This window comes from Callorhinchus milii, unplaced genomic scaffold (genome assembly GCF_018977255.1).
Source record: "Callorhinchus milii isolate IMCB2004 unplaced genomic scaffold, IMCB_Cmil_1.0 Scaffold10, whole genome shotgun sequence".
Taxonomy (NCBI): Eukaryota; Metazoa; Chordata; class Chondrichthyes; order Chimaeriformes; family Callorhinchidae; genus Callorhinchus; species Callorhinchus milii.
The window spans coordinates 5,803,700-5,817,596 of record NW_024704751.1 but is presented as its reverse complement, the minus strand read 5'-3'; the positions used below and the strand labels follow the sequence as shown (position 1 = coordinate 5,817,596).

At 36.6% G+C, this 13,897-nt stretch overlaps 1 protein-coding gene across 1 annotated transcript in view; it reads right to left on the bottom strand.

The window, feature by feature from the left end:
• Positions 1–13,897, bottom strand: part of LOC103183349 (unconventional myosin-XVIIIa) — an 82,656-nt gene that overhangs the window by 42,309 nt on the left and 26,450 nt on the right. The window contains 10 exon segments of the mRNA XM_042338821.1: positions 738–803; positions 3,559–3,668; positions 6,469–6,700; positions 7,080–7,266; positions 7,443–7,602; positions 7,808–7,949; positions 9,757–9,843; positions 10,240–10,432; positions 11,734–11,824; positions 12,069–12,242. Coding sequence (XP_042194755.1) covers positions 738–803; positions 3,559–3,668; positions 6,469–6,700; positions 7,080–7,266; positions 7,443–7,602; positions 7,808–7,949; positions 9,757–9,843; positions 10,240–10,432; positions 11,734–11,824; positions 12,069–12,242 — 1,442 coding nt within the window.

Below are 13,897 nucleotides of genomic sequence, written 5' to 3'. Positions count from 1 at the left end.
ATACAGGGATATGTCCTTGAAGCAATTTTAAATTCTACATTACAGAAATAGCATCACCTATTCCAAATTGGTTCATCTGGAAGAGGACTGTTGTTTATGCCAAATTATTTTTAAAGCAATACTAATAGAAAATAATAATGAATTGTTATCAATTCATGTTTCTCAAACCAATACCAATTGCTATTACAGTGCTAATCTTACTAATCCGTGCAATTAATCATGCACTATTAAGCAGTACAGTTCATTATGCCAGGTTCAAAGTTGTTTAAACAATATTGATCTTTCATTAGAACTGTAAATCCAATTCAAGGGATGCCGGTACAATTGTTTTGGGATTAAACTGCAAGTGGTATCAGAGTAAACATCTTTTACTTCTATGTAATTCCGCTCAGCACTAGAAGGAGCCAATAATTTAAGGCTTTGAGATTGTACAAAATCCTAACAAGAGCAAATTAAATCTGATAGGCCAAGAATTTATCATTTACAAAAAAACCTAACTTTAGTGTAACTATAATTCAATTCATCAGCTGCAGAGTTGCAACCTATATAGTTCGGTGAGGAGATACTTCAATGTGCATCAACTCTGATCTTGTTTTACTTAGACAGTTCACCTTAGTGATGACAGTTGCTCATTACCGAGAGATAGATGAGCTAGTCTAATACTGGTAGGCTTTCTCCCCAGACTTGGGTAGCAACATACTGTTCAGATAACTATTTTTATAAACAGCATTCCTTACCCGACTAAGGCCCATGTGATAACTGCTCTTCTCCAAATCCAGGGACTCCAGAAGCTCTTCCACTGCCTAAAAGTGAAAAATTCCCATAATAAACAAACACTAAAAAAACCCAAAAGATTTCACTTTAATCAAAATCAAACGTTTTCTGATAACATGCACAATCTCTACATGACTGAATTATATAACTACACAATTTTATAGACTTTTCCACATCTTTGAAGGTTAAACCTCACTCACTGCTGCTCGCTATAATATGGTGGGACTTCACCGCTGATGCCATGAATACCAATTTGCTCTTATAATCAGGTCCAAGAACATAATTTGTAAGGTTACAATTTGTAAGAGATGAAAAACAAAAGCACTTTTGAAAAAACAATACTAACTATAATGAATAGTTCTAACATAATGAGCCTTTAGACGTGACCTTTACAATAGTACCTACAGCATAATATTCAATGACAGCACAGCTTTGAAATTTTTAGTTTTCCAAAGAGTTGCTAAGTACAATTGAAGAGTGCTATAATTGGGTTGCGCATGTGTGTTTGTGTGCGCTCGCTCACTCTCCCCACCCACACACAAGTTGCCGTGCTTCATTTACTTAGACATTTATCAAAGGAAAAATATAATTTTGCATTATTCTTAAATGTAAACAGCAGTTAACCTCATGCTTACAGTCAAAACACTTCAACCATAACACCTCCATACGAAAAGGACAATACTGTAGTAGTTGTGATCGAACAGTGAGAAAGTCTGAAGCTCCTGTGTGAAACGAGGGTTGTCTCTGAGTTATAAGTGACAGTTTAAAGTGTGTTCCCACTGCTCCACTGTAAACTTGGAGGTTAATAAACAGCATACTAAATAGACCTTTGTTCTAAATAGTTGCCAGAGTGATTGCTTCACCAGAAGGCAAGTACTGCCTTATATGGAGAGGTACCCTTTGTGAATAATGTTTCATTGGAATTAAAGGTACTGTGACTAGCATCAGGAAGAATCTTTGAGAATCGATCAACTTGTCAAAAAAAGTGCACTACGGTGTTTTCGGTTAAAGTGTACCCTTTTAGAAGTTAAGAATTTTGATGCAATACCATTTGCTACTTTTTCAGATCAGCATTAAATTGGTGAGAAGTTCGATTTCTGACATGAATACTTTTGTCAATCAATGTACTTCAGTTTCCTGATGCTGTGTAATAATAAACAATCTGTTGCCATATTACTATCTGTAGTTGATTGAGAAATGTTTAGCTCTGGAAACACAGAAGCAATACGTTTGCTGAAATTTGCAAAGCAGAGAATTAATCTGTGCTTTATATCAAATAACTCCATCTAAATGGTCTCCTGAAATAGTTTCATCCTAGCAGCCAAACTGAATGTGATGCCTATGCTTTATACGAAGGTTGTCTCAAGTCAGGACGCAACTGGAGATACTAAATTAACTGCTTACTCATGATTAAACTTTTGGTTTACAGGTTAAATCCATAGCTGCTTCACAATAACTATTTGAAAGACATCAGAAGATCATGAGAGGTTTGGATAAAGAAGGTGCTTTGGCCCATTTGATCTCATCCTTCCAGTTTGCCCACACTAGTTCTTTGTTACTGCTAGGTTCCTTTTTGTAATGACGTTGCTCTCATTGTGCAAATTGGTGTGGAAGTTGAAGAGCTCCACTTTTCTGGTTTGTGATGCTTGCAATCTCANTTTTTACGTAATATTAAAACTACCGGGAAAAGCACAGGTTCAGCTTCAGGAAATATTCTGAGTGGCTATCAAACACTGAATCAAACATCTAATCATTTATTTAATAAAAGGTACAATAAAAATAGACATTTTACTAGATTCCACACTTCAAACATTTAAAAAAAACATTTTCCTTCTTTCAGTTCCCCAGTGCTACATATTATTTCTCAGCCTAGAGATCATAGAAGACAGCTTGACATAGGCCGCTCACTGCCAATACAGCCCTGCAAACAGCTGTTAGAATGTGCGTAAGAACAGTGCAAAAGCACAATTTGGATTGACTTAGCTTTTCGTGTTCAAGTATAATTTGAAATAAAAAATCTCAACTTAAACTTAAATTGGAAGGTCTTGGCTGAAAAGCTGTCTCAGGCTTGACTACGTGCCTGATGAAAATCAGACAATTGAATAGTAATTTAATATGCCTGGTGAATCAATTGAATCTGGAAAGTCAAAAGTATAAATTGTGATTCACAGTGAAATATAATGAAAACAATAGTATAAAAAGGCATTTCTTAGAACTGGCCTAGCTTCTGCTATATTTTTTTCAATCTATTCCCATTTATTGCGCATGAAATATTATTTCAATATTTTTAAAACCTTTTGGATCCATGCAATTTAATGAATTAGGAGGATAGTAAAAGTACTTACTCAATTCTAATATATCAAATTAATGTGAAATAATCTTTCAGTTGGCAAAGTTTGGTGGAAAATAAGCCACAACATTTTTGTACTCAATAATGCTGCTTTAAAAATCTAATTATTAAATGATAAACTTCAGGACAAAACACAAATTGAGTTCAACAATCACATTATTTTCCTCTTGTGCCATATACTATTTTATGACAAAGATGATAAGCTAGCCATCCGTTAACACCCCTTTCCCAACAGCAGCCTGACTAAAGTGGTAATTCAGATTAAAGTTACTCATTAAACTGTCCTTCTTCCCGGGCACGAAACATTTAGTCAGTGCCTTCTCTGATCTTGCGGCTGAGTCTGTGAAATTATTGGGGAGAACCCGTACCTTACTGCGCCACGCACAACACTGTAGATTTCGGATAGAATGTAGTGTCTCTTTGAGTTAACTCACCCGTTTTTCATCTGTGACAATGTAATTGCGCCCATGTTTCTTGGTTAGATGCGGTGCAAGGACATCAAAGCGGCGCCTGAACTCAGAAAAGACCATGTGATCCGGATAACCTTCAGATCACAATTTTAAAAACATCTTTGGTTATTTTGTTTTAATATCGAGATATTGATTTATTTCAAAGATTACCAACCCCCACCCCCCAAAAAGAGTATTTGTTTTGATGGCCTCCAATATGATTGAACAAGATAATGTCCAAAGAAATATGCCAGGTCAAAAGGGGAAATAAGTTCAAATATGATATACTTCTTCGCCCAACAACTATAAAATGAAAATGTTTGGAAAGGTCTCCTCTTCATCCTGAAAATCAACATTTTCTACTGACAAAGAAGCCTGATGGAGAATCATAATATCGGGTCCTTCAGCCAGGAAAAAAGCAAGGGCAAGCATTCTCAGCTCTACATGCTGATACAATTAAAACCTTCAGCACTTCCTGAGGTTGAAGTCCACAGAGAGCGAGTCAATCCTTGTCACTCTCACACGTTTCCTAGCAACCGGTTTAAGATTGGCACTGTCGAGAGACTGTGGAGAAAGTAGTGACATGTCTACCCTTGACTAGAATAATTATCATTAGTGCAGAAGCACCAAACGGGACAGAAATGTGTATTCAAAAATAGGATGCATTGAAGGATTAGTGCTTTTTGGCTTTTAACACTGTGTTCTTTGGTTTGTTTCACCCACAAAATATTCAGTCAAGCCTTTTTACAGTGTATCCTGTGAAGCGCTTTGAGACGACTCAACGAGGTGATAAGGCGCTATGTCAAATGTAAGTTTTATTATTATCTGAAAATGAACAGATTCAATATCTATTCAGAGTCCTCTTTTTTAAAGATATATATTGCACCGAATCTTGTCTAATAATTTGAGAAGAGTTTATGTTTTATCCTGTAAGTTTGTTTTTGTCTCCTCTTCAATCCTCATATTAAGTTAAATATTTAACTCTGAGATAATAATAATTATCTTTGCATTTGATCCAGCGCCTTATCAAGTCTTCGAGACATCTCAAAACGCTTCACAGAATATACTGTGAAGTGAATTGATTGTATATTTTATGGGCGAAACATGGGCAGATCTTCCATGTAATGCACCATTCCATTCACAATAGGATTAACAGGTCATCTGATTCCAGGCATCTGTCAACACCATTCTTCAGGAAACTGTTACGAGGTGCATGGAAACAGATTGCAGAGGCACACTGTGGGGAAGATAACTGCTTCAGTTTTGTACCTCCGCTTGCTGGCATAAGCATACTGGGATCTTACCAAGAGTCAATGTTCTATAATCATGTCTCTAAATATTACTGCACCATTGGTTCAATGTTCTTTTCCCAGTTAGTTAATTAATACATGGTGCTATAGCATATCTGCAACAACAGACAACAAAAGATGTTTGGCCAATCTATAAAAAGATTAAGCTAAACAAGCTGCACAGCATCAGGTCAAAATTATTAATTCATACAAAACTGACAGTCTGTATAACTGATTAGGTTGTAAGGACTCAAATTTAACTCACTAGAGATTCCAAAACTAAACTAGGTTGGGGGGGGGGGGGGGGGTGGGGTGGTCTCATGTGGAGCATAAACCGATTCAGTGTTATATCATTTCATGCAATTCTAGATGGATGTGTGTGCTCACTCAATGCAGCAAAGGTGAAAACAGGATGCTTTGGTGTTGGAAGATATGGTATTTATCAGCTTGCTCATCTTATGAGCACAATACATGCAGAAACGTCCACATCCTATCATTATTATTATCCTTGCATTTGATATAGCGCTTTTCACGTCTTCCAGATGTCCAAAGCGCTTCATAGAATATACTGTAAAGTTAATTGATTGTATATTTGTGGGTGAAACACGGCAGCCTATTGCACACAGCAATGTCCCACAAACAGTCATGGATTGAATTATATTATTTATAAATATGAAACATAAAAATAGAAGCAAATGGCAAATTCAAAAATTTTACAAATTTATAGTGCAATAATGACAACATCTAAATGATGTGTCCCTTACCTACCATACATAGATATCTCAAGCATCGAGGAATTGTACCCCCTGCATTACCTTGCAATTCTATTCATTACTATGACTGTACACTTACAATGGCTCAGCCACTAACATTAAATATTTATTATTAGTATTGTTTCTGTTAGATAAAAATCATAAAAGGTTTCAAAGACATGTAAAAAAATTCATAAGTAACACTTCCTTGAACATAATATTTGAAATACCAGAAACCAAGGCCTTACAATTATTGGAATTGTACACAGTAGTACTGTGTGTAGTTCTCAAACTAATATTCAAAACCCAAAGAGGATTGAACAATATTTTATAGCCATAATAATCCTTGCATTTCACATAGCAACTTATCATTTCGTTGAGACATCTCAAAGCATATTTACAGGATATAGTGTAAAGTGTAGTTATTGTGTATTTTGTGGCCGAAACACAGCAGCCAAGATGGGCACAGTAACATCAAACAAATAGCCATGACGTGAGTGACCAATTTTATTTGGGAAATTGAGAAAACTCCCTTCCCTTTTAGAACAGTGCCATGGGATCTTTAACATCCACCTGAACAGGCAGACAGGACCTCATTTAACGTCTCATCCGAACGACAGTGCCTCTGACAATGCAACACACTGCATTGTTGTCATCTTAGATTATGTGATTCAAAAAAACCAACGTGGCGCTTGAACTCACATCCTTCTGACTCAGAATCGAGAGTGTTACACTAAGCCAGGTTCACGGACAACTACAAAAACAGGGCCTTTGACATTCTTTTTCCAATTATTATACCAAAATGAATCCCTGGGACATAATCAAAAAATAGATATTAAATGCTTTAAACCTACCTTGTCGGTATATTCTAAGTGCATCAAGAAGTTTGCAGCCCCTAATCTGGGCTCGAAGCAGCGGTACGTTCAGTTGCATTAAACCTGCCTCCATGTTCTCTGCCTGGGACTCTGTATCAGTCTTGAGAGGAGGAGTTGGAGACACCTTTGTTTCAATAAAGGCATCTGCTTTGGGCACCAAACAGTGGACAAAATGAATCTTAGACTTCTTAACTGTATCAATCAGAGCATCCTGTCCAAAAACAAGAGCAAAATAACTGAATTAGCTTGGTAAATAGATTTAAATGTTTCACATTTATGAAAAACCTCTGCAATGTTAAAAGCACCAAATCATTTGCTAAATTATATCGCACATGTTCAGTTGTTAGAAAAATAATTTTGGCACCCATCAACCGTCAAATCAACACGTGAAAGATGCAAAATTCTGCACTTTGGGATTTGTTTAAAAATAACTTTTCACAAGCTCATTGAGGTGAGAAGTAATGGAGAAAGAATGGAATTTAGCTGTCAAATTCAGAATGAATAATTTGGGCAGGTGTGACAAATAACTTACGGTACAGAGCTCTACTTCCTTTCTTTGATATTTTTACCTCATTTATTCACATACTAACCACTTGGAGTTTGATCTGGATACAAGATGATTTCTTCTTCACAGCAGCCACACCAGTCGTGAAAGTCTTTCGCATACTGGTGGCCCGCCGTAAGGTAAGCTGTGACCCACCATCTAGGCCAGCAATTGACCCAGACAATACAGTGGCTGATCCGGCCCTGCCCATAAATAGATTGCTGATTATTTTCCTAGGGGGAAAAAAAAATTGCTCTGTATTATACAATAAGGTAAAAAGGTAAGAAGGAACACTTCACTCATTTACACACATTACCTGCAACTCAAACTGCTATAAGAATCTTTCATTTTAAAACTACGTGTCTTATAAACAAAATACAAAACACTTTGTTGAAATGGCTCTTCTTACTTTTGTGAATCCTGCAACAAGGATGCAGCATTCTGAGCAGCAGGGTTTTGCTTTGCATGGTTCAACCATCCTGTTGTGTCATACTCCACCCAGTTAGTATTATGACTGTGTCCAAGGATGAAATGATGAGGTTTGTTGCTTTTCAATAACGGACTCTGGCCTGCAAAAAGAAATAGGTCTGTTTTCTACAGTGTCCTTCTCCAACATAATTAAATCTAAATGAAATAATTGTTCAGCAGAAATAGAACACCCAGTGGCGCCTTTATACTAAAGTTTTTTTAAAGAATTGAATTACAATAGATTTTTAAACAAATACGAGCTGAATTTTATTCTGCATCCTTTGTTGTTAATTGATGATATTTTACCTTTCTTGTCTCCTTCCTGTGGGCCATAGTATGTAAACAGTCGTTCTAAAAGAGTGTTCTCACTCCCCCCAAGCTGCAGAGCTTCTTCGTCTAGCAGCCAAAGCAAACCTCTTGCTTCATCTGTTCTGGCCAACGTTCGAACCTACCAGAAATACAGCAAAACTAACATCATCGTTTCTGCAGTCTGCTTTGTGAGGAATTCAGAGGTTTCCAATTACTTAATAATGTTGCTGAAATATAGGGTTAGCAACTCTGGAGGAAGGCAACCCCTTCACTCATCATCGCTCCTTATGATGCAAAGTACATGTCAGCGCATCAATGAAACTTATATAAACAGGCACCAGGACTTGTGAAATTTGCTAGATTAATAATAGTAGAGGTAATAGCACATAGGTTCTTCTTTTTTCATCTCAGTGACATCAGCCTTAATGGAATCTATTGATGCATTATTTAACCACACATTTAAGGTGCACTTCAGTAAGTGATTGAGTATATATTATTAGCAGGCAAAGTTGGTTTCTGCAAAAGCTTTCTGTGCTCATTGGAGCAAGAGCTGATTCGGTGATGTAGAAATTAAACTATTCTTACTTAGCAATCGAAAGGCCAATATAATAAAGACTTTTTTTAAAAAAAATCTGTAAATACAGTATTTTCACAAACATAAGGGGAGTGGGATTAATTAGGACAGCTCTTTGAAAGAGCTGACACAGACATGATGGGCCAAATGGCCTCCTTCTGTGCTGTATAATTCTATGAAGCCACAGCATGTGCTGCATTAGTCTTACAAACCAATTCAGAATCAATTCAAATAGAACTGATTCTGAGAGAAAGTTAGTGCCTGAAATATGCCTCCATTTCGTTTGTGGGCAATATCCAGGTACTAGGAGAAAGTTGGGATCAAATCCCAATTCAATGTCTGAATTTAAGCATGCTCTGTTGATTCAAAGTCGTGATATTCTGTCTGTCTACAAGTTTTCCCTAAACTTTAGAAGAGGTCTGAACATGATTTTTCAGCCCTCCTCCAGCCTCAAACATAGCAGCCAGCACTCTTGACAGCTGTTATTTATTTTGCTATGCTAGGTGCTGTTGCCCTGAAGGTTGGGTGAAGACCTATCTCAGAAGGTGGTGGTTGTACTGAGAATATTACATCAGCCTGTTAATAGCTATTTCTAAACAGCCTCATTAGTTCAGCCTCATGAATTGTATTCTACTGAGCAAGTTCAACACTCTCATATTTGTTGTTGCTGAAGTTGCAGATACTACACATTGATTCAATTCTACACTGCTCAGCTCTTAAATCGTATTCTTCTCTAATATTACAGTAACTTGTCACCACTCAAATGAAAAAAAGTTCTCATTCCCTGAGTTGTAAACTAAATAAAGTTCAAAAAGGAAATTTTGGACTATAAAATCACAAATAAGCAGAGAAGACATTCACACAAGCTTACCATATATCCTAAAAAGCAATAGAAGAGTATAAAATGTCAATGGCAGCAACTAGACACATAAAATTCAGTATTTATATGCAAGGCGCAGTGTAGCATACAGGGTGCAGTGCTTACATCTGTTTAAAATTATACTGATAATCAAATTCATTTGATTGAAACCTGTGAACATGGAGGGCAGAATGGTGGGCGAGGGGGGAAAAGAAGAAAATGTATGTCAGAAACAAAGATAAATAGGAGCAACAGTTGCTATAAATAATCATTATTGAAGGAGCAAAAACGTGTTAAGCTATTCAGAGACAGAAAAGAGAAACTACACATTTTCCCTCTTGCGGAAATAACGATATAAATCTGTTTGTGTACAAGACAACCACCCAGCCCCCTCCCGAACCCTGAAAAGAGTACAAATGTGATGGTATATGTCATCAATATAATTTCAGGATCAGTGACTACAGAGAGAACAGCATATTTAATTTGAAAGATCATCATGCCTCAGTTTCTTACCAGTGCCTGATGAGAGGCTTGCTCTATGGCAGCTACAGAGAAAGAAGAACTGGATTCTATGTCATCTAATGCAAGCTCTATATTTTCCTAGAGGGGAAGAAGACAGATTAGTAGATGCAACTCTGATTACAGTTATGATTCCAGTCGATAGTTAATTGGGTCAGATATGATGGAAAAAAATACACCTGCCAACATGTTGCCATTAATTACCTTGCATGGCAAGATTCAGTGATGAATACTGCAAGTAAATTCTTTTCCACTAAATTTAAAGTGAAACTTGTCAGAGATTACAGAGGTTACCATTTTATTATAAAACTAAGAAACACTAAGAGTCTACTGGATTGTCTTAATGAAATACATAACAGTTAAATATAGATCTGTGGATCTTACACCTAAGTGTAAATACTAAGTTTAGCATTGGTAGGCGAGTGCCTATTCTGATACTATAATGCAACTTTATTTTGTTTGTAACAAACAGAATACCTCTTTATATCGATCCATCTCTTGCAAAAACGTTCGCTCATAGAACAGAGTCTGTAGACGTTCTTGTGCATAATTATGGCAGAGTTCTTCAAACGTTCCAGCTCTGTCATGGTTTGTGCTCTGTGGATTTTGAAATCCAGGGGTGTCCACGATCATTATTGAGCAAAACGAGTGCAAAGTTGATTTAAGGGCCCTAGTATGAATAAAGAGCAACATGAAGAGAAACACAAGCCACAATAAAATTGACAATACACTTGTTTTACATTACACTTATGAATACGTGAAGCATTCAAAAGTAAAATACTTTCAGATGCCAAAAAAAAGTCATCTTAATTTGCAGTAGTGTGGTGTGTGCATGGTTTCAAAAATTGCTTCTTCTAAAACCAAACAGAATTGTCCCAATAACAAAGAATATCCTCAAACAGCCCAGACGACAATAGCTTTCATCTTCTTACCAACAAGGGAAAAAGCAACACCACAATTATGGCAACATTATTGTGTATTATTATAATATATAATAACGTTATTGTGTAGCCTAAAACAGTTGCAACCAGTGTGGTGTCACTGTTACAATGATTTTGCCAGTGTTTCCAAGATAATAATAATAATAATCCTTGCATTTGATATAGCGCTTTTCACGTCGGGAGGACGTCCCAAAGCGCTTCACAGAGTACACTGTAAAGTGAATTGACTGTATATTTGTGGGCGAACGCGGCAGCCAATTGCGCACAGCAATGTCCCACAAACAGTCGTAGATTGAAAATGACCAATTTATTATTGTTTTGGGGTTTTGGAGGGATTATTATTAGGCGTGTGGAGTAAGGAAACTTGCCCAAGGTTTCGCCCTGACCTGCCTGGAATTGAACTCAGGTCTCTCACTTGCAAAGCGAGTGCTCTAACCACTGAGCCACAGGACTCCATGCGGTTTTGAAATTGAAATTCTTTTTGTAAAGTTACAATGAACATCCATTTTCTCATCAAGTAGAACTTGTTGAAATGCTCCAAGTCATGACATAAATGGATATTTGACGTTTAGCCTTTTAACTGTTAAAAGTATATAGTTTCAATATAAAAAAATCTTTCAGCAAGAAATAAATTGAGAAGGGCGATATCAGAACTGAATGTATGTTTTGGCACATATAAGGTAGAGGTTTCTGAGGAGCAAAGCACAAAACATATTGTGCTTTTCCAAAATAAGCAAATGTTCCCTGAAATGACATGAAGTAATAATTATTCAAACCAAATGCCATTGTAAATAATCTAGGTTAATGCAGAATACTATACATTACATTTCTCAAATCATAAACTGTGAAAATGCATTTACCACCTACATATGGGGCAACAGTTTCACTCTACCAATATCTATTGATTTAGATGAATTAAACAATTATGGAAATAAACTGTTACAATTTTGTTTGTGTATTCTGTAGGTTTACGCTAAACTGGTACATTAACTGTAAAACTAGCAAGTTTTGAAAACAATTGCAGATTTACCTGTTAATGAGTGAGATTAGCAACACGAACAACTCTCCATATAAACTGGATGCAATCCCCTGTAGACAATCCATCGCAGCTATCTTAGGCCCTATTAAAGCATACATGGATCACCATACAACTTGAAAGCAGCACATTGTACTTAACTGCAGAGATACAAAGTTATTTGATCATACATGTTCCATAAAGATGTATTCATTTCTTTGTGCAAGTTACAATACGCACAATGTATATTCGATGTTCAAGATACATTCAAGCGCTGTAAAACTGTATTTATTTCAGCCACTTTTAAAATTAGTACCTTTGATAAAATGAATAATTTGGGGTTGTTTTACCTGAACCATCTCCCTGTCCACTCTCATCTGATCCTTGCCGAATGGAAGGTGATCTTGGCAGCGTGCCCTTTAGCTGGTGCTTGAAAATAGAGGAGGACAGTTCTTCCAGGCTGCAACCTAGCAGGTAGGCTGCTTTCTGCGCCCACTCATGTCTGGCAAACTGCCTTCTCCCAGCTTAAAACAGAAGTATAGAGAGCAGTTTATGAATACAAATGCAGTGCAGTGCACAAAAATATTTTTAATCCACTGCTTAAGCATTATTCTCACATCACTACAATAACCATTAACTTATTAAAATCCCCAAATTGTATTCATAACTCGGCTTTAAAGCTGAATGATTATCCAATGCTTGGTTTATACTGAAGTTTTCATAGCGATTCACTGTGAAAAGCCCAGTAAACTCAGTGTTCAGAAGTATTGTCTGAACGAGACTAAGGATGGAAGATGGTTGCCATGATTACTATAAAGGTAGCTTTGCCAGCATATCAATTTATACCTGCGAAATATAATTGCAAATGGTGTGAATCAGATCAACTCCACTCAGTAACAGCCCCCCTGAAAATTTAGGACCAGTATTAAATGCTGCTAAAGAGATGGTTGTGTAACTGGTTCTTTAATATTATTAAAACCCACCGTGTTGGTGCACTTAGTTATCCATAGAGAAAATCCTTCTAAGCCCTAGACAACGTGATAAGAAATTTAAAGTATAAAACAGACTTTCCATTCCTAATTGACAATGCTTTGCTAACAGTAGCATAAACAAAGCATCGGTTGTCAGCATTTGATTCCCAATTCTGGCTGACACTTGCAATTAGGCTTTCCTTACAATTTGACAGTTTTAAGCAAACTGTTCCAAAGAGGGACAGAGGAAAAATTAGTCCTTCCCAAATCACATTCAGCACTCCCTTGTATGCACATAATCTCTTTGTCCAGAAAAAGCCTGAGTGAATTAAGTTAAGAGAGGAAATGCAACAAAGATTGCCCTTTCCCCTCACTTCTACTTTGTCATTCTCCACACCCTTGCTTTAAAATACATAAAATCTATACTGTAAAGTCTAAACTGAGATTAAATGTTTAAAAAATATTTTCTCCAAATCAATACTTACATGTAGACTTACAGACATATAAATGTACATATAAAACACTGGAACAGGGAGTGGTTGCATGGGAATGAGTCTAAAGAGGACATGTTATTCCTAAATCTGAGTAATTATGATTGGGATGGGGAAGAAAGCAAGCAACAATTATGTTATTTTTTTTCCCCAAAACATCCTATAATGCAACATGCTGATGAATGATCAATATGGGTATTTTGGTTTATGTTTCTATACAGTATTTGTAGCTCTGTTTGCTAAACCATGAGCCATTTTATTTGATGACAAATTACCTACAATTTTGTTTCCATAGGACACAAAGAGGTGAATAGATTTTCTGACACTTTTCATCATATCTGCCTCATAACAGAGAATGCCTTTCGCATGATGGAAATGCCATTTTGTTTCATACTTGTGAAATGAGGGGAAAGAAGCAATATTGCATTTCTTCAAGTCAGACAGAATTAATGCCCAGTTTATATTGCTGGAACAGGGAGTGGTTGAACGATATGGAACAAGAAGCCTGACTTACTTTCCTTACTGATCACTCTTGCTTGTGACTAAGGAGGCTTCTATCTACATGCAATTAAATGCATATGCAGTGCCACCAGCCAGTGTTTTCTTTGTATTACTAAAAAGCCAGCCATATAACCAGCTATTCAACAATAAATACTGTTGGTCATCCCAAGAACGTTTAAAGAGCCACTGCTGATAAGAAGATGACATCCTCTCCCT